The 21,972-nt window shown below is 37.0% G+C and overlaps 1 protein-coding gene across 2 annotated transcripts in view; it reads right to left on the reverse strand.

Moving 5' to 3' along the window:
• The window catches only part of LOC134668702 (F-box/LRR-repeat protein 7), a 97,984-nt gene that overhangs the window by 16,306 nt on the left and 59,706 nt on the right, over positions 1-21,972 (reverse strand). The window contains exons 2-4 of one of the 2 annotated variants that reach the window (XM_063526145.1): positions 5,440-5,658; positions 4,277-4,468; positions 3,711-3,855 (exon numbers count right to left, since the gene is read on the reverse strand). In XM_063526145.1, the coding sequence (XP_063382215.1) occupies positions 3,711-3,855; positions 4,277-4,468; positions 5,440-5,649 (547 nt within the window). In that variant the 5' untranslated portion in view covers positions 5,650-5,658. Of the gene's footprint in view, positions 1-3,710; positions 3,856-4,276; positions 4,469-5,256; positions 5,340-5,439; positions 5,659-21,972 lie in introns of those variants that run through there. The other variant, XM_063526153.1, reaches the window with a different exon arrangement.

Genomic DNA, 21,972 nt, shown 5'->3' on the forward strand with positions numbered 1-21,972 from the left:
GCCGGATACCGGATATTCGGCCTAACCATCGGCTGAATATCCGGTATCCGGCCGCCGAATATTCCAGCCGCCAGCGGAACTATACCTACATTTCGGTTTTACAGGTGCGCATTCTGCAGGTTTGACCTGTATCCTAGTGAACGTTCGCGCGCACACATTTCTAGGTGCGAAATGAGTGCGCGTGCAAGTCAGTGGAATGTTTAAACTGTTTTAAAATAATAAACAAGTACGATTATGATCAAGACTGTTTCTTAAATCCAATTAGTTTACGAAATCAGTATACGAAATCAAGCGATGTTACTATCCGGTATCCGGCCGGATATTAAAATCATGGCCGGATAGGCCGTATACCGGATAGTAACCGAATATCCGGTGCATCTCTAGCTACTTGTAGTACTGATTGATTAGGTTACTATTGCTACGTGTTTTAAAAAGCACTATACAGGATGGCCAAAAAAAAAGTGTATTCCCGTTGCCAACGTGCAACCCCGAAATCTCGAAGAAATATTTGTCTGTTTCATACATTTTGGCTCGTCCGTTTTCTATGGGAGCATACATTTTTTTTCGCGATTTCGGGGTTGGTCTCATACTAAAAGTTGCTTAAGTATAATCTCAAAACCTCCTTGGCTACGGGAATGCACTTATTTTTTGGCCAACCTGTAGGTATTATCTCTCTTCGACCTTCGCTTTTATAACACTTTCGGAAGTTGTAGGAAGCAGGAGAGCACGACCCGTCGGACGCTCCGAGTTTTCAGCTCTATGCGGAGCTCTGTCTTCGCATTTGGACACTTGCAGCGCAATTCGGAAAACGAATTAGATATGCACTAAATATGAAATAGTAAAGATATGTGACGTTCCACGGCAAAAGGTACCTTATGGCAGCAGGCGCTTACGCTATTATTAACGCCGCTCCAATATTCAGCCGGGGAAATGGTACCTTTTACTGTAGAACGTCACATATCTTTACTATTTCATATCTAGTGGATCTCTATTTCATTTCCCGAATCGCGCCGTTGTACTATTGTTCGACATTTAGTCTTCAGAGTTGTAGAGATATAAGCCACCACGCCAGAAAACATCATGTTACATTAGCTTTTTGATTGACCCATTTTCAAGACGTTTCACTCACGTCACGTTTCACGTACAAAAAAATTGTTGAAAATTGTGTGATGTACGGAACCCTTGAAACGCGAGTCCGACTCGCACTTGACCAGTTTTTTCTTTTTAGGTAGGTGCAACAGATATTCGGTATTCGGCCGAATAGTAGGCAATATTCGGCCGAATACCGAATATTCGGCAAAGTGGCCGAATAGGCCGAATACCGAATATTCGTGGCATCTCTAGTTATAAGGAGTTTACTTCTTGTCTTCGTGTAATATTTTAAGATTTTTAAGTAGTAATCTGACAAAGCCTTGATACTTTTTACTTTTTTTTAGAAACATTGTGTAGGTGCACATTTTGCCTCGTTTTCTATCTACTTCCCATTATTTCACCTTTGTAAATATGTGACACAAGAAATAAATGTGAACTTTATTATCACTGCCCATAGCAACATTGATTTTTTGCAGGCCAGAAAAGTAAGTACATGAAATATTTAACAGCGAGTGCTTTGAAAGTAAGAAAAGTAGTGCTCTAAAAGATTTTAGTCTTCGCAGCCGTTCTCTCTGAATAAATAAACCTTAAAAACACAGTTAACTTCAAACGATAATTCCTAGAATAACGACCCATTTGCACGTCTAGATTTCCGTAAAGAACTGTATCAAGAAGAAAATTATGTGCACTAATAAGGGATAAGAGCACAGTAAGTTATTTTCCTAACTAATATTTGCATACTAACGTGTACTATATAGATCTATCTAGTCTAGTTGTATAGTATTATGAATAGTTTTAAGAGAGAATATATTAAGTTCCAATCCTATATTGGCATACTTAACAGGATTATTAATGTTATTGTTAATATTATATCAGATCTCTATCTTACAAATTGTATACATTTGTATTTATATTTTTATTTACAAGCCCAAGAGTCGTGTATCAATTAAATTTACAGTAAGTAGTTATTTTCTTTTATGATAATGTCATATCAAAAGTCTAGTCCTAAAATTTTAAAATTTTAGCTAATTTATGATATAAAAAAAAATAAAGTGCTGTGCAATTTAAATAATGACTAAAGCTCGGAGCCAAATGAAAAAATGTATTTTCATTAACCAATTTTCACCAGAAACGGGACATTATCTTCCACTTAGAAGAACAAATTCTTAAGTAGGTAATTTCAAGTCGCAAAGGAGTGGTACATTCATTTTCATAACGCTAATTTGAACAGAAAAGTTTGTTATGTTCTTCGAACACAACCCACAATTTTAAAATGTATTGTATTGTAAAAAAGGTGAGACCGAATTATCGGTACTTTGATATCAAGTTTTGAGGATAAATTTGTGAAAATCGCATTTTTTTCGACATTAGTATTTATAAAATAATGCCGTAAATAATGCCGATAAAATTTATTCTACGTTTATGTAACAACTTCAAATGTTATCCCTTCTTATAGCATTTCACATGTCAAAAGTGACGTCCCCTTCCCTCCCTCCGTCTGTCAGTCAGTCTGTCTATAATTTGGCTCTACGATATTTCAAACAATGTCAAAAAGCTTATTACACCGTTTAGAAAACAAATATACAAAAGTGTAGTTATTCCATTGTTTCCTGTTTTGTTTGCATTCTCTGTTATCGACTCAGTATACTAGTGCTAATATTTGTACTGCGACAAATTAGACGGATGCTGTCACGTCCCTCCAAGTGGTAACCAAGGTTCATACTAAGATACCCGTTTATACAGCAATTATGGTCAGCAGAATAAATATAAAGGGATGCTCCTGAGTGTCCTGTTCTGTAATGACTGAGTACTTTATTTAAGTACACGATTAGTGAGTGGGCAATTACCTTGCCAACGCACTGCCACTTGCACGTACCACTAATATTTCTCAAGTATGTAGGCTATTGCTCTTTTACGCTACGCCTATCGCCAATATTTTTTTAGCTATGAAAGTGAGCAATATTTCGACACCAAAAAAACTTAAACATCGATACAGAGAAGAGACCTTATACGTCAAAGAATTTACCACAAGTGCAAAGGATTTGTTTCGTGTAACAAACAAGCGTACATTGATGACAAATATACACCATTTGACTTCCTTTGGTCGAGATCGATATTCATTTATCGTTTCTGATACTCCATCAGACAGGAAATATTTACTGCTGTACAGTCAACTGTAAAAATATGGGTGTAGCCAACTTCTTCAAAAATATGTCCCATAGTTCTTAATTCACTGACATAAGAGCTACGGGACATATTTTTGAGATGATTCACTGAGAAAATAAATCGTTTAAAATAATTGAAATTGCATTAACGTTTAATGCTTTAAACAGTTTCATATGAGCCTATCGAGCCAAGCAGTAAAGTTTACTGCTTGTACGTTACGTACGAACGAACGTACATTAGTTGATATTGTAATAGCAGTTAATCGTAATGAAATAATTTTAATGTGTGGTCCATAGCTCATATTTTTTTCAGCGTTTGTGCACCCATATTTTTACAGTTGACTGTACTTATGCCACTCCTAATGATCGACACGAACAAGAAATTCAAGCCGCGAAATTAAGATTACTACCACAATATCTCTTCATTTCAACAGAGAGTAAAGAAAGATTTACCAGTAAGGTCAATATGCCTTAAGTCCACCAGGTCGGTGATGAGCGGCGCTAGTGCGCGCGCATCCATACTGCTTGAGCCGGTGACCGCTAAATGCGTTAGATTTCTGAACGTAGCGGCCAGGAGCTGTGCGCCTGCTGCTGTCACCTGTAATAGGATATAATTAAATGAAGATACCCACAAGATAACTAAACAAAGGAAAAGAGAAGAATTGCTAAGTTTTACTGGTGATATTTTAGCCTCTATGCCTTATTTAAATAGTACGATTCCAACTATATAACTGTGTCATTTAATTAACGTACCCAAGAGTTCAGCCTCGCTTAGGTATTGTGCTCTTTGAGACAATCATATGACCATCCATTCGATTAAGTAAGCGTTTCTAAATTAGAGAAACGCTGGCTTTCAACTTCTACAAACGCGTACTAGCCACAGATCTCTTCATACTGTCCAAGGCCCAACCGTCGCGCCCGTAAATCCCGGCCCGGCGGCACTGATCTTCACCAGTTTCACCACCCTTTAGGCCTGGCGGTCAGGCATGACATCATTCTCTGGGTATTCGCATACTAACCACAGAATTCTTCGCCCGCCACTCTCTGACTCCATTAACACAGGGCCCCGCCCTCGCCCCGGCACATCGAGCCGCCACCTCCAACGGCCCGGCCGCTCTGATCTTCTTCCAAACCTCGGGCCTGGCGGTCAGGCGCGAGATCAGTCGCGCCCAGCGTCGACACACGCGCGACATGCGGCACAGGTCTGATACCTGAAATGTTATTGGTGTTGGTTATAATTAGTCTTAAAAAGTTAAACTTATAAACTGTACTTGATTGGTATCTGTACAAAGAACGGAACAATATTTAAGGAGTTAAAATCTGCCAAAATCTAGTTTCGAAAGCGTATATCGTAAAACTAACACATCATTTTACTTAAACTGAAACGAGAATGAAAAGTAGTTGGCAGTTTGGCAAATATTTGATGATTCGTATACGCCTTATATTAAGTTTTTTTTTCTAAAGTAATAACTGAGCTTGCAATAAAGATTTTTATATTTCTACATCAACTGCAATATCTCGTAGTAAACAAAAGATACAAATATTGACGCCGGTTCTATTTAGATAACTTTGAAGCATCATAAAAGCGTATCAATATCAATATTTACAGAAATAAGCAAGACTTTACAATTTTTTAGTGTTCCGTACAAAACTTTGTTTACGGAACACTTATGGGATCACTTCGGTCTTGCAAATCAGTTATTTTTTTCTGACCGCAAGTCACAAAGTTGTATTTCAGTAAGTTTACTGGTAGACGATACCTTTTCCAAAAAATCCGCCTTTGGTACGTTAAGGTTTTATTACAAACATTTTAAATAAATAAATATACTCTCTACAATTTATGCAGGTAAAATAATCTACTATTGCCTTCCACCGTTACACCTTCTGCTCCCAAGGGAGTCTAAAGTTTACTACACTAGGTAATTAGGTAACTCTACGATCTGCTAGGATAGGATAGTCCTAATTCACCCGTTCAGAGGCGGTAAATATAAAAACCCACCTCTTAATCTGACAGTATCTTCAACCAAATAGCATCACTGAGGGTGATATCCCTTCTTCTCCTTAACAGTACACAGACTGCTAGGATACCACAGCCCTGCTGGTCTAAAGTTAGCTCGGTTAGAGTCAGCAGCTGAACGTCGCGCGCGTGCTAAGCTATAAACAAATTCGTTTCAAAACTCACCTCTAAATGCGAAAGTATCTTCAACCAAATAGCATCACTGAGGGTGTTATCCCTTCTTCTTCTTGGCGGTCCACAGTCAGCTAACGTGTGATAACCCTGGTCCAAGCTCAGTTCGCTCAGATCGGCGGCGAGCGACAGAGCTGGCTCGGGAGGCGGCGGGGGCCGCCGGCGCGCGCCGCCGCACACGCCGGGCCCGGAACAGCTGGACATCGTGAGACCCTGGAAACAAATGAGGAAATTTAACGTCTAACGTTTCTTATATCAGAACCGCCTGCTGTTTAACCTCTTCTTTCAACCTAACCTTTAACCTTTTCTTTCTTCTTATTTGTATTGTTTTCTGTAATGAGGTGTGCAATAAAGAGAATTTGTATTGTATTGTATAGTATCAGGAACTTTACGTACGACTAACATAAATATTAATAACTGGCGATGCAGTGACTCGAGACGAGGCATATATGGCATGGCCATTTCGTGGCACTTTCCTCTGCAATTTTAGTTATGATTAGGATATTTTTTTTATGTTTGTTAACATGTAATTTACTTAGGTATAATTTTTATTGCTGCTTGCCTATTTTTACATATCTGTGCATTTCGTAAAGTATATTATGATATTCTAAAACAACTTTATTCACTATAAGATCCCAGTGTTAATAAAAAAACCGTTTGTTTTAGTAAACTTACGAGATTCGGAAACCTACCTACTCTTCTCTCTATTAGTGAAGCTTCTCTCTGTGTAACGGGATTAAAATACATACAGTTGGGTATTCAGTTTCTCGGTCGAAATAAATCAAGAAGCAATCGAAAGGACACACTATTAAATACTTAATTCATTGTACGGATTCTAAGTAACCACGGTAGCTTTTTCAAGGGACAAATATTCTAGGAGTGGGACTTATTTATATCAACAGAAATGAAGTGCGTATAAAAACAGTTTCGATTTCAATGTCATCGGTGAGCTCTAATACTGTAGATCAGTGTTTTTACTAAAAGTAAGAATGTAGGTTCCCTTTATGAAATGTAGGTTCCCTATGTGAATCACTTTAAGGTATGCAACTAAACCATTCAACTTATTTTAACCATTAACATTTTCAATTACTATTTTCTAGTTTCCTTCGTAACTTTTATTAGACTATTAGTATGGATTATGTTAGTGCTTCTTTTAACGACCGGCGAATCACTAATCCGATTACCGATCGAGCGCTTCACGTGGAATAAACCAGTATAAAAGATACCCCCATATCAGTTAAATCTAAGTAATCGCAGGTCACAGATATCTTGGTTCATTAGAGGTGAAGGAAATGCAAGGGCAGCTAATGCACGTCCGGACCTTTAGTGCCAAAGGAAAGCGGTGAAAACCTGGCTTAGGCGCAGTTCTAGAAAGTACTTACGACCTTGTCTATCAACATTCATGCCATAGCTTAATTAACCGTATACTTTAGTTACGGACAGTCCTAAGATTATATTGAAATGCGTGAAGAATAAACTTTAATGAACTTAGAAAGGCAGTATTAGCGGTATTCAAATTACCTCTTGAGTTTATAATGTGATACCTAATTGTGCTAAATATTCTTCATTGTTTAATTTTGGTTTAAAGTGCTTTTATTGAACACGATACAATAGGAGAATACAATAAAATGAAACAAGAAATAATAGGTACTTACCTAATTGAGTTTTCTAAACTATCAACAGCACAACTTAAATGCTATAACCAACCCATAGTAAATACCTTATCAAATCAGAATTATTGAGTTTCATATAAGTTCATTTATTTGAGGATGGTGACTATTTTCGGTGGGATTCTACAGTTTGACGGACGCAGTCACTGGTATAAACCTTTTTTCTGACGGACGTACACAGAATAACTGTGAGGTTCCAATCAAATCGTACGCTATTTATGACGTCCCACGGGTAAAGGAACCTTATGGCGGTTGGCGCTTACGCTATTATTTACGCCGCTCCAATATTATTGCGGCGCTATGTGACGTAAGTCCCAGCCGCCATAAGGTACCTTTTACCGTGGAACGTCACATTTTTAGGTGCACCGTACCCTTTTTGAAAGCTGACACTGTTTTAGAGGGCACGTTACGATGTTAACCAGTGGCAAGCGTGGCTCACTTTGCGATTTCATTTTTATTAACTAATCTTCTAGGTATAAGTATTCTTCAGGGTATAACCTATAACAAAGGTATAGACGAAGTTTTAAATAACTGTTCAATAAAACTTGTAGACAAAGAAAATACATTAACATATAATAACTAGGTCCACATTAATTATTAATCGAAAGTGTCGAACGAATTTCCTAAAGGGAATAAACATGAGATATAAATTGCGCAAGTTTTTCAACAGGCTCATGTTTATAGAGGAGTATAATTGCGGGTCCCATAGCATCGCTGACCTTATTCTACCATTAAACCTCACAATGGATGTATAAATCAAACTAGTTTGTCATTCGACATGTCGCGTCTGTCGCGGTGCTTATAATATACAGTATTTTAACTTTAAGCGTAGGTTTAGTTGTTCCATTGTTTTTTTTATTCGGGATGCTTACTGCCTAATAAACATGGGTTAATACTTCGAGCAACACCGGCTTCCGAAGGGTTAATAGACTTATCTACTGCATTGCAAATTAAAAGCTTCCACATATATACTTAATAAATACTTGATTGTGGAGTTTAAGCTTCATACAGATGTAGGTATCTATTATTTGTTTATGCGGCACCATTCTACTGAGTCACAGGGTTTTAACTAACGCGGTAAATACATAAGTACGTGGAACGTTTGTAATATGCATACCAAGTTAGTATTTCACGCTTTTACGGGTTTTTAAATACGAGTTTTTACATTACAAATACATTATAAATTAAATCAGATGATTATAGTTTATAGGTCTTGTAATAAAATACGTACAAACAGCACCTATGCCTAAGTAGATACTTACGTAGTTGTACAGACTCAACCATTATATTGAGTACCTACTTATACCTATTTAAAGACACGCTTACCCAACTCGTTCTTACTAATAACTATAGGAGATGTATTCATAAACGGGAAATATGGTACCAATGTATTTCAATATCGGTACATCTCCCTCGCACACATATTGCAATGAGCTACACAAAAATATAAATTCTAAGCTATTGAATTATGAAAATTCATACTTTATACTAAAACATGATAATTTCATAAAATACATGCCTCCAAACGACTTTTAATTCTATAATTCGGGAAAACATTGTAAGATTCTGAATAAGCCATCAGGTTTTATAATACCCATTCTCGTTTCGCGTAATAAACCGTATGAACTAGAACACTAACTTGTAAAAACTCCATGATGTCTGCATAAACCGATACCTTACGCTCGTTTTACGAGCTTGAAATACGGCTCATTATAATTTTACTGTGCTTCTGTCATATGATACGTAGAATATTGGCAACCTAACCTACAATAAGCGAATAAAACGTTTAAAGCTTTAGAAATAAGGTTGCATTTGAAAAAGGTTTTGAAGCATGTAACAAATAGGTATTTAGATTCGCAGCTGGTCTAACAGGATTCCTGAGGTTTTTACAGGTTATTGTAATGTATACATATACTTACAACACGTCTTGTATGACGACAAGGCTGTCAGTGAAGAAATTACTTGCTTACTAATTTAATTGGTCTATAGATAGACCAATGATACTTTAGGGCTTCGGAACTGAAATGGCAAAAACCAAATTAATTGATGTAGTTTCGTCATAACTATCTGACTGTGAATATCCATCGGTCTATCCGTACGTATATCGCAACCATTTTAGCAATTTTACTCATATACCATACCTGTCCAAAATTAAGAATCTGTTAGCTTATCATCTCAGAATGATGAACTCAGTTTACACGAAAGTTTAAAATATATACTTACCAAAACCAATTAAACTGTCTAAAAGTTTTAACTCGATAACTTTTCAATAACTCAAAATAGGTACCTATGCATACTTTTATATGACCTTATCACTATGTAGAATGTTTAAACTTGCATAGTTAGTTCATATTTGCGAGCCTAGTTGAATTTGCCTGCAACTATTAGCAGCACCTACTCAATTGCATTAAATCGAAAATCGTTCGCACTCTGAATTACGCCAATGTATAGACATACCAATATGTTACCGTAATCTTCTCATCTTACCTAGACGATTCGATTTTGAAGCTATTTTCCATACTAAACCAGCATTTAAAATACAGCTTGAAATCGACTAAGTACCTACATTCCATTGTGCGCCCGCCCACTCTATCGCCGGCGCCTTGATATTGCACGCCGATAACCACGGTTATATTCAATACATTTTAATTACAGCTTGTGATATTGCCGCCGTATATTGATGGTGAAGTCGGTTAACTAAGTCAGATGTTGTAGCTTCTATTTGTTTGCTTGCTATATATATATTTTTTTTTAATTATGAATGGGCTTACTCATGGCCACAGACTAGCCGAGGCGTAGACGTGGCCTACGATGGAGCGAGCTCGCCCAGAAGGTGAAGGTGGGTATGTATTCCTTTCATATTAAGTTTAAAACTTTAGGCTATAAACTACACATTATCACTTCTGCAGAATCCTTCTGGTTACCTACTACATATCAGTGGCCCAAACACTGGAATACCCAATTTATTGCCTAAAATGACAATTGACGAATTTATTCTTCTGGATTTGGACAAATAATCCCTGCTCCGGCAATGCAATGCTACAAAATGTTCTGTACCTATAACCACCATTCTTGTAATAAGTTTTAGGCATCTCGACTATTTCCTAAAAATGCTAATACATATATTACTTTACGTTACTTATGCTAAAAATTGTGCAAATGACACAAAACTTATATAACGAGCGTATATTTAAACAACTTGAATATGGCCCCCAGATCCGTGCGTGGCAGGAATCAAGGACTATATTACCTGTTGACGAGATTTAGCTCCACTTCGTAGATCTCTAGCCGGAGTTGGTAATCAAAAGCCCTTTGGTAAACTCCCACAGCTTCCCTCGATAACTCGAGGCTGTTCTAACTTTTTGTTATAAGCCGGATGTAGGTATAAGCCGGATAGTTACGATTTTAGATTTATATTCTAATTATTTCTCTTCCAATTAATTATTATAATGATTAATTTAATTAATTTTTATTATTAATTTTTCGTCTGGGCGTCACAGATACCGCTGGAGTGACGAAGCCCAAAAAGACCTGTCCGCCCTCGGAATACCCAACTGGCGTGAAGTGGCGCAGAATAGAGCAGAATGGCGCTCTCTTGTGTCAGAGGCCAAGATCCTCTTTGGGTCACTGAGCCAGTGATGTATGTGTATGTATGTATTCTAATTATTTCATCACTGATAAAAAAACCGACCAAGTGCGCGTTGGACCACGCATAAAGGATGACTCACGTTAGACCGGGCCGTGCCCGGGCGCATCGTTTTCTATGGAAAGCATCACGTAATCGCCTGTCATGTCATAGAAAAGTAAGCATCGGAAGCTCCGGCCCGTACACGGCCTGGTCTAACGTGAGTCATCCTTAATACCTGTACCTTCATAATTCATATAATACAAGCCATACAAGCAGAAGGGCGTATCTTCGCGCCACGTACGTCGCGTCGTTTTAATGAAATTAGTTTTTGGAAAACCTCATTATTAGCTGATTGCCTGATTGAATAATATTTATGCCAATGCCATTTTGGCTGCGGAACTTTCGCTTACCTATGTTCTGTAAGCAATTGGAATAACGATTACTTCGCAATTGAGACATATAAGTCTGCTGGGGAGATGACTCCTTCATTGCCAGACTAATTTGGATCGAGCATTTTTCTGGCTTACCCACCGAACAGCGAACCTATTGTGTTCGTTCTTTATGACAGCAGTAATATGCGAGCAAATAGAAATGTAATAACTGACTGACAGAACACATGTTTACTATGTAAACATGGATACAATGTAGTGTCATAACTAATTATATAGGAAATTAAATAATCTCCCACCATTATCAGTCCGCACAATGATGCAATTACGCCTTTTACGGAATTCGTTAACGTAAGATCAGGTTCCTTGAGAAAATGATATTACAAAAAGATCACTGTGATTTTTCTATGGAAATTGTTTACGCAAAACTAGATCGGCCTGAGGCCATGCTAGCGGTTCTTTATATCTTAGCTTGAAATCTTAGATTCCAGTTTGACTAGATAATTTAATAATTATTTTTATAAATTACGGGTTAGGTACTTTCATTGCCAGTCTAAGCGAACGCAAAGTCTTGTCAACAGCTTATAATTTAGGGATATTTTACAAAATTCCCTGTGATTAATGACGAGAAAGACTTAAATTTAAGATACTTCAGATAAAAGATAGAATTATTAGTGACGGCGAAGAGGAGTTATTTAAATCTCATTAAACTTCTAAGAACATAACTGCTAAATCTCGCCTTACCATTTTTCTTTTGATTAAACGGGTAATCTTTACTTTTCTGCTACTGACGTGGAATTCTTTAGTTTTATTTTTCTCTTGTCTCGCTTTATTGTCTCGTTAATTTAAGTGCTACTTTTATACTAAATGGCTGCTTCCATTATTCTGTTGTAAATATCTGCTATAAAAAAGTACTCAGTAGCACAGAATAACATCTAACGAAATTTTATAAAGCTCTTAAGGTGTTTTTAGATGACGATATCTGTAGAAGATAATGCCGTATGGCATTAAGTCCACCTTTTGTACTGTAAGGTTTTCTTCTATGCAATAAAGGTTAAATAAAATAAATCACTACTGTTTGTCTGTTTGTTTGTGTGTCTGTTTGTATGTTCGCGATAAACTCAAAAACTACTGAACGGTTTTCACCTATCAATAGAGTGATTCCTGAGGAAGGTTTATAAGTTGTTAACTCAGGCGAAGCAGAGGCGGATCGCTAGTAAAGAAATAGTACTTTCGATGGCTGAAACAATTTCAGTTCTGTCGGTCTAATCTCAATACCTATCACGTCCATGGAATCTCAAATGGACTTCAATCAAGCCCGAGATTCGGGGCCCGAGACTTAGATCGTTGAAGCGACGTATGAAAATTCCCTCCCAGCCGTAAAACGTCAGCCTTGTGGACATAGGCTGTAAACGGGGACCGAGGTCGAGGAGGTAAAGTAGCGAAAAGTACATACATTATCATAAAGAGGTGAAAGAGCGAAGTGGTCTGCATTATCAGCGAGGTACATGTAAGTGACGTTACGAAAAATAAATCAGAAATTGACAGTTTGAGGGTGCTACATAATGCAAAAATATGTTACATATAAATGTTATATGTGTTATATATGTTCATGTGTGTATATGTTTTGTGATCGTCACGAATAAAAATATTATATCTTTATCAAAAATAAAACAAGTTTAGGTTGAAGTGAAAATTATTTCTTTGATGTTATAAATAACAAAGCACTATTCGTCAAGTCACAAATAAAATCACTATTTCAGATATTGGTATTAGCAAGCTTTCCAAAATTTCAACGAATGAGGTTTCCACGAAAGAAACATATCCATTTTCTTAATTCCCATTTCTATCAGGTTTGAGCACCGAGCTTTACCGTACAGATATTCCACAAAAGTGTAGGGCTAGAAAAAGGTTTTACAGCTAGGTACCTACGAGTAGGAAGAATGTAGTTTTTTTGTGACTAGAGAGTCTCAGTAAAATGGATATAAAATCCTAGTGCAAAACGGTTTTTTTATGAAACCAAACTTTTACAGCCATAGTTATTCATGAAAAAATTTAGCCTCTCTGAAGCCTAGTCAGAAAAATACGAAGGTCAAAGGTCAAAACATATCGTTATATAATTGCCACTAACTTATAAGTGGCACGTAATGGAGACATACCGCTAGCCATATTTTTACTCCCAGAATGGTTAAATTCCTTCATGCAATACAAGAAATTACTTGTCAGGCCGTCACACGTAAGTCAAGACATATGTGCACTACATCCATAACCATAAATCACTCAAACTCGACATGGCCAATAAAATCAATTGCGTTATCAAACTGCTGTCATATCGGGCCGGCTGGGATTGGCTACATTCTTGATCTAGTTACGAAAAGCTGTCTACATCGTGCCTACACTCTAAATTAGGATCCATAAGAGATCAAGTGACAGTTACGTATTTAGGCTTTATATAAACTGTTTTTACCAAAGTGGCAACAGCTCCTTATTGCTAAGTTTGGGTTTTTTTCATCCCGACTTACATTAAATATAACACGAAGAAATATTTGAGCTTGCAACAACTGATTATAATACAGATTAATCGGTCAAGACAGCATTTTACCAATCAAGCCGTAGAATTGGTTTAACTTATCGAAATTTTATCACATTATTAATACTCTTTATTTTGTTGCTTTGCGTTGTATTATAAGCTTATGTAATAAATACCTACTTATTTAAAAAAGGTATTTAAACGGCAAGATGCCATTCCATAAAAAAACTATGAAATTATCACTTGTAGGTACCTATATAGTTAGTGTTTAAATTGTTGATTTAACATACCAGGCATACATTTTAGCACAAAATTACGAATGCTCGAGTCTTTCGTGTTCTGCATTTACGGTCTTAGAAAAGATATGTAGATTAATTAATTCTATAAATTAGACCATATGGGAAATCGCGAAGTAAGAAACTGGTTTGCTAATGGCTCAGTCAGACTTCGCGATCTCTTTATTGGGCTCTACGATGTCCAATACGATTTATACGAGTAGCTAAGCATTTAGTGAATGCAGTAATTTCCTTATTAATACGTGTACACAGGATGGGCTTGATCGCAATTATTTTTATTGAGAAAATCGTCTATAGGAATTAAATATATAAAACTATAATATATTTATTTTATGACGAGCTGTACTTCATCTTTATTTTATTTAATATGTATAGTTCGTTTTTTTAGCATTAGAAAGAACTTTTTTAGCATTAGATGTAAGCTTGTCGTTCCAAATCCGGCACTTTTAGCGGTAATAATTTGAAGTAAATTATATGTATTGACCGTGCTACATTAGATAATTCAATAATTATTAACAATTAAAGAGCCTGATAAAAACTGTACGCTTGCTTCTGTGGAGTTCTTTCTAATGCTAAAAAAAACGAACTATAGATTAGATGCCCCATTGCCCTCTAGGCGGTGTTAATTGTTAGCATTTTTATAGTTTTACTTCGTACAAAACTTTGTTCACGGAGCACTTCGGCCTTAAAATTAATTGAGTACTGCAAAACCATTGGCCAAAAGTCAAATTAGTGTTACAATCAAGAGATCTACTTAAAGTAACGCTTAGTTACTAAGAGAATATTTGAGAAAACTGTTTTAGATATACACCGTGAAATTTTAGTGGTTGTTTTCCCGCAACGAAATGATTCTGCTATCGATATACAGTCGATGTGTAATCTTTTTTTTTAAATAATGTTAAGAAATGCCAGATTTATAAATGTGTCGAACGAAACTCGAAAGTGACCTAACACCAGTAGTAGCACTGCAGTAGTACCTACCTAATTCTTTTGAGTGAATGAAACAAAATAACCTAAAAAGTAGTTCCATTTATTTTACCTTCACACATTTTACGTGCAGTTAGTTTGCAGATCCTTAAAAGTAAACATAACAAGTTAAGATCAAGCTTTTAATGATCAAAAACTTAAACAAACACTTAAACTTCCCGATACCGCAATAATTGTTCGAACTGCAATCCGCCACGTTCAATACACAATCACCTCTGCCCTGTGCATGTGCTGGCGTTTGAAACTGCCCGTGGTTAAGCAGCCGCTGTGTTGCGGCGACAATTGTTCGTCCGTGTGGAACTTGGGGGTTTAAAATCCCCCGAAGACGCAGCGACTGTAAATGGTCCGGTTCCGCGTAAAGTCGCCGGGCGGCGTGGGAGTCGTAGTTAGCCCTAGCGTACAGCTGCACCATCGCGACGTACTCTAAATTAGAATATTCGTTATGTCGATCCATTTTACTAGAAATAGCAGTGATGACATTGACAGGATCTGTTAGCACATTAGTTTAATAAGCGAAGAGGATGTAATTATTCGATTTACCAAAGTTGACACAACGTAATGGCAATCATCAAACTAATAAAAAGGTTTTATTTCAACTGTTAATCGTGAAGGAACAGTCTAACTAAATTTTATTTTCAGTTGTCAAACAGTAAAGCACTCTAGCCTGTTACACAGTTTAAAAAAGTAACATGTGCTTGTTTATTTGTTTATCTGTTTACAATATCGGGAACTGTCGTCGACTTGCAGTTTTAGTGTGTTACTATTGTTTTTCGCTTGTTCGAGTTTAGATTATTTTTTTGTAATTTTTTTTTTTGGAAAACAGTTTATTTATAATTTTGTCTATCATAATTCGAAAGTACTACCGATAGCAAATCGCCCTGCCGCGGGAAAACAACCACTAAAATTTCACGGTGTATAAGTTAAATTATGAAAGAATAGCCGAGAGTTAGAATTAGAAATGGAAGTTTTCATTATTATAACTAGGTATATTTCATACTTTCATCACTATCTAAATAGTTATAGGCCAAGCAATAAGAAGTTATAGAGGGAAATGCTAGGAACACAATTTTTGACTCCGTAGCTTTGTTTGGACTAGTTAGGAGGTGAACATATCAAAAGTCCCCGGCTGTAGCCCCGGTGCTGGAGGGTAGAGGGGGGTAAGAAGGTCGAATTTTTCGGTTTTTCATTGATATCTTGGAAACTTTGCGTCTTAACGACATGACTACTAAGACAAACCAAAAGCTGATAAAATTTGTTACAAGTTTTATTCAGTCAAGTTTTTCGATATCTTTAATAGTTTTTGAGATTTTCGCTCTTGAAAGTTTATTTAAGGCTTTCAATTTTATCTTGATATCTACATTAGTGAAGCTCTTAGGCCGTGTTTGGTATCATTTTCGTATAAGTCGGGGGTGCTGAATTCATTTTTGGTATCACATTGACACCATTCCTAAGAAAAAATATGTAAACTTTAAACAAATATCTTTTTTTTTTAATACCTCTTCACGCTTAAACCGCTCAACCGATTTAATTGAAATTTGGTGTACAGATATTTCGAGTCCCAAGCAGGACATAAGATACTTTTTATCTCAATAATCATCCTTTAAAGTTGTGAAATGGAGTATGGGGGGAATTCAACTTCGTCGACGAAACTGAATTCCTGAGGTTAATACTGCTTAAGGTAAGGTTTGAAGTCATGTTTGGTATCATTTTCATCTAAATCACAGATGTATACCACCCCAAATTTCGTCTAAACCGGTTTAGCGGTTATTGACTCTCCATACAAACTTCCACCCCACTTTTCACACCCTCAAAAGATGTTTTTGGTTATAAAAACTATCTTATGTCCTTTGTCGAGACTGAAACTATTTCTGTACCAAATTTCAACGAAATTGGTTCAGCTGTTTAAGCGTGAAGAGGGATTTAAAAAAAAATGTTTTTTTTAAATTTTTGTTTTACTTCGAAATAGTGTCAATGTGATACCATAAATGAATTCAGCACCCCCGATTTGTACAAAAATGATACCAAACATGGCCTAACAGCTTCACTGATGTAGATATCAAGATAAAATTAAAATCCCTAAATAAACTTTCAAGAGCGGGTATCTCAAAAACTATACAAGATATCGAAATACTTGACTGGATAAAACTTGTAACTAATTTTATCAGCTTTCGGTTTGTCTTAGTAGTCATGTCGCTAAGACGCAAAGTTTCCAAGATATCAATGAAAAACCGAAAAATTCGACCTTCTTACCCCCCTCTACCCCCCAGCACCGGGGCTACAGCCGGGGACTTTTTATATGTTCACCTCCTAACTAGTCCAAACAAAGTTACGGAGTCAAAAATTGTGTTCCTAGCATTTCCCTCTACAACGTTTTTTGAGCATTCATTTCCTGACCTATTAGGGATTCTAGAGCAATACTTCATGTAAGCTACGAAAGGCTTCCGTTGCTAGGGTTCGAAACCGTGATCGAATTAAGAGTTTACTAAACCGCGTTCAGTCATTCCCATTGATGTCGGAACTTACGGCGCGATTCGGAAAGTGAATTAGAGATTAACTAGATACGATATAGTAAAGATATGTGACGTCCCACTGATAAAGGTAGGTACCATATGGCGGTTGGCGCTTACGATTATTAACGTCGCTCTAATATTATTGAGGCGTTATGCGACGTAAGCGCCAGCCGCCATAAGGTACCTTTTGTCGTGGAACGTCTCATAACTTTACTATTTCATATCTATATAGCGAATCTCTAATTCATTTCCCGAATCGCGGCGCCTGCCGCCATAAGGTACCTTTTTCCGTGGAACGTCACATATCTTTACTATTTCATATCTAGTGCATCTCTTATTCATTTCCCGAATCGAGCCGTTAGATTTGATTTTACATATTATAGGTACCCTTAGTTACCCTCTATTAGCGTTAGTGCCGTTAGTGGTATCTTCGGATGTATCTTCGGATCTTGCTTTCGACTTAATTGAATGAACGGTATACGAGTGTATACCTATTATATTAGTCGAAATATACATTGAATATTATAGTGTCGACAACAGTAACTAATTTAGTTATTACTCCGTAATTTCGATTTGATAGCTGTTGGTCCGAAACGCGATTCGTCCAAATGAATTTAAGTACGCTTTTCGCCCAACACGCTTTTCGTCCAACACGCTTTTCGTCCAACACGCTTTTAGGCCAACACGCTTTTCGTCCAACACGCATTACGTCCAACACGCTTTTCGTCCAACACGCATTACGTCCAACACAGTTTACGTCCAACACGCTTTTCGTCCAACACGCATTACGTCCAACACAGTTTACGTCCAACACGCATTACGTCCAACACAGTTTACGTCCAACACGCTTTTCGTCCAACACGCATTACGGCTAACACAGTTTACGTCCAACACGCATTACGTCCAACACAGTTTACATCCAACACGCTTTTCGTCCAACACGCATTACGTCCAACACAGTTTACGTCCAACACGCTTTTCGTCCAACACGCTTTTAAAAATCTTTTATGTTTAAATAAAATAGATTGACTTGTTTTTTCATGTTTCATGAAAATCTGTTCAGCCGTTTAAAGATCATCAGCTCTTTTCTAGTTGATGAGGGGATCTGATTTGTGTCATAGATAATTTTACCCCGAGTGTTCTTAGCCATGTTTCATGAAAATCTGTTCAGCCGTTTGAAGATCATCAGCTCTTTTCGTTGATGAGGGGATCTGACTACCTTCCATATGATTGATTCGAAATTTGGTACCGTGTTACCTATCAGCTATCAAATCTTCGGTAGTAAACTACCAATCTGTTACCTACATACATATTTCAATAATTATAGACTCCCCAAAAATATTAGGTTATAAGTACCTACATCACATGCTCCGTACTTCTGTCATGAGCTTAACTATTTACTTAAGTAAACATTCTCGATAAAATAAATAAAAACTTTTTACAAAAAAAAGAAAACCGACTTCAAAAAGGATGAAATAAAATATTATCCTTTTTAAGTCTATGCGTTACCAACTGATATGTTTGAAGTCGGTGCCAAGCCAACTTTTGAAGCATACCATGATTTTGGTGCGATTCGATAAGGATGTACCTACGTTGGATTGCCTTACACGACGACAATGAACGTACTTTCTGTAGGTACAGTCGACGTTCAAAATATGTTTAAACTTTACGTCTTATTACAAAGGAGTAAGGTGCAAAAGTGTCAACATATCTTTGACGTCGTCGACTATACCTAAGAACACACGATCAAACCTTCTTGGCACAGTCCGTACCATGTTTGTCGGCACGCACGCGTGGGATTGGGACTGAAGTTATTTCCCGTCCCTGATTCAGAGGACTACATTTCAAAATATAAAACAATTCAAGGAATTGTTACCAAATTTCACCTAAAGCGGTTCAGTTGTTTAGCCATGAAAAGGCGACAAAGAGGGAGACAGAATTACTTACACATTTATAATAGTTATTAATACAGTTCTAATGGGATTTATAGTCATAAAGCTGATTATATTTGACGGGTATTGTTACTACTTGGCTTGGCACCGACTTCAAACATATCAGTTGGTAACGCATAGACTTAAAAAGGATAATATTTTATTTCATCCTTTTTGAAGTCGGTTTTCTTTTTTTTGTAAAAAGTTTTTATTTTTCCATTTTTAGTTTTAACGCATTGTTAAGAGCGCGACGCATGAATGAAAAACAATTTTAACACTAAATTCGTGTACCTACTTTAATAAATATGTAATTAGGAATTTTCTCGAGTCTGTCTGGGAAATTATAATTCCCGTCTCTACACTAAATCCAACCTCCGCCCCGCCACTGACCCAATCCCTCAACCCCCCCGATCACTCTACCTCATAGCGTGTCAACCCCTGATCCATGAACCCCTCGGCCCTGAACCAGCAGCCCTTCAACCACCATTACCCGACCTCTTAATCCCCGACCCCTTAACTCCTAACCCTAACCCCAGTAGCCTTACCAGCTTACCAAGAGTTTGACATTGATTTATTCGCAAGCGTGTGTGTAACTTACTTTCTTTGCATCTCGCTCGTACTGGCATATTAGTGCGAGCGAGATGCAAAAAAAGTAAGTTACGAAGACGTTAGCGTCGCTAACTTAGCGAATATGTCAATGTCAAACTCGCACTACATGAAATTGGCGGTGTTCGGAAGCAAATGCTCGAGTTACTTTAGAAAACACCGAAATCACTTTACACGTGCCTTTAAAAACTGAGGAGTTCCCTCAATTCCTCATGGATTCCATCATCAGACCAGAACCAAATATAATACGGAAACACCTTGGAGGCAACTCCTTCCAAACAAAAAAAGAATTACTCAAATCGGATCACAGGTGCCGGAGTAATCGCTGAACATACTACATTTAAAAAATCATCATCATTATCATCAAAACAATCATCATCATCAGGTCTATTTCATCAAAGTGGTGGTTTTTGGGAGAAAATGCTCGAGTTGCTTAAGAAAACACCCAAATCACCATGCATGTGCCTTTAAAAATTGAGGAGTTCCCTCAATTCCTCATGGATCCCATCATCAGAACAGAACCAAATTAAAATGGGACCAACTCGGAGGTAGCTCCTTTCAAACAAAAAAAGAATTACTGAAATCGGACTACGGGTGTCGGAGTAATCGGTGAACGTACATAGAAAAAAAAAAAAAAAAATAGCCACAACCGAATACAGAACCTCCTCCTTCTATGAAATGGAAGTCGGTTAAAAACAATTACCAACAGCCAATGCCCAATTCCCCAGTCTGTTATAGTAGGTGGGTTGGTGTGGACCCGTAGCTATCAAATCTCGTTCATAATATAGTAATTTTATTTTATTTTGTACCTAAAACATATCTTTACAGAAAAAAAATACTTGACTTCTTACAAAGTAATCTCTGAAATGCTTCCTTATTGCTATAACGGAGTATAAAATACAATAGGTAACCTAAGACCCCGTTTACAACGTAACCATGTTTGGTAGCCAATATCGGCCTAATCACTGGCACCCGGGGCGGCGTGGGACCTCCTCGAGGCTTTAGAAAGGACCGTAAATATTTTGACATGTTTATATAAGAACATGTACACATAATAATATGCTCGAGAGCCCTCCTGCCGGGAGCGTTATAGCCATTCGGGTTTGGTAATGCATACTTTTATAAAAGTAGCGTTTGTTTTTGTAGGTAAGAAATAAAGGTAATCGTAATTATAACTCATAGGTTTATAATTTAAGTGAATGGTGTTCAAAGAGAACTAGGGTGTGTGTGGAAAGAGAAGAGTCGGGAAATGTATGGGTCCCAATACATTCCACGACTCTCTTTACATAAATAATACTAGCTACTGCCTGCGACTTCGTCTACGTGGAATTATGAATATGATGATGATGATTGATAAAAGGTTTTCTATGTCCTTCCTCGGGCTTCGAGCCACCTCAAAACCAAATTTCATCATCATCTGTTCAGCGGATTAAGCGTGAAGAAGTAATAGACAGAGATACATACATTATCGAGTGACTTCGCATTTGTATTAATATTAGTAGGGCTAAGTAAATGTTTAATAAATCACATTAACAAGATTCTAAAGTGGAAATAGCCCGGACTATAGTTCGTTTTTTTTAGCATTAGAAAGAAGTTGCAAGAAGGTAAGCGATCTTAAAATGTTTTTTAATTGAAAAAACGCTTATTAAAAATCAAAAGCGATTACTTATGAAAGCAGAAGAATATAGAATATAAATGGTCGTATTAGATTCATAATTGTTACATTTTGCTGTAACTTATTTTTAAAATGTGTTTTTCAATTAAAAGACACATCAAGATTGTTTACCTTATTTCTAATGCTAAAAAAACGAACTATAATTACATACATATATATAGACATTCCAATCTAACGACACGCAGCCTTAGTTAACCTCTAGCCGCCCAGACACCTATAAAAAGGTCTCCTGTGCCAATCTAATTTGGACTTTGTGTTGACAAAATAAAATTTCAGTTTTCTTGGCAAGGTTAGACGTATGGGCT

This window comes from Cydia fagiglandana, chromosome 1 (genome assembly GCF_963556715.1).
Source record: "Cydia fagiglandana chromosome 1, ilCydFagi1.1, whole genome shotgun sequence".
NCBI classification, from domain to species: Eukaryota; Metazoa; Arthropoda; class Insecta; order Lepidoptera; family Tortricidae; genus Cydia; species Cydia fagiglandana.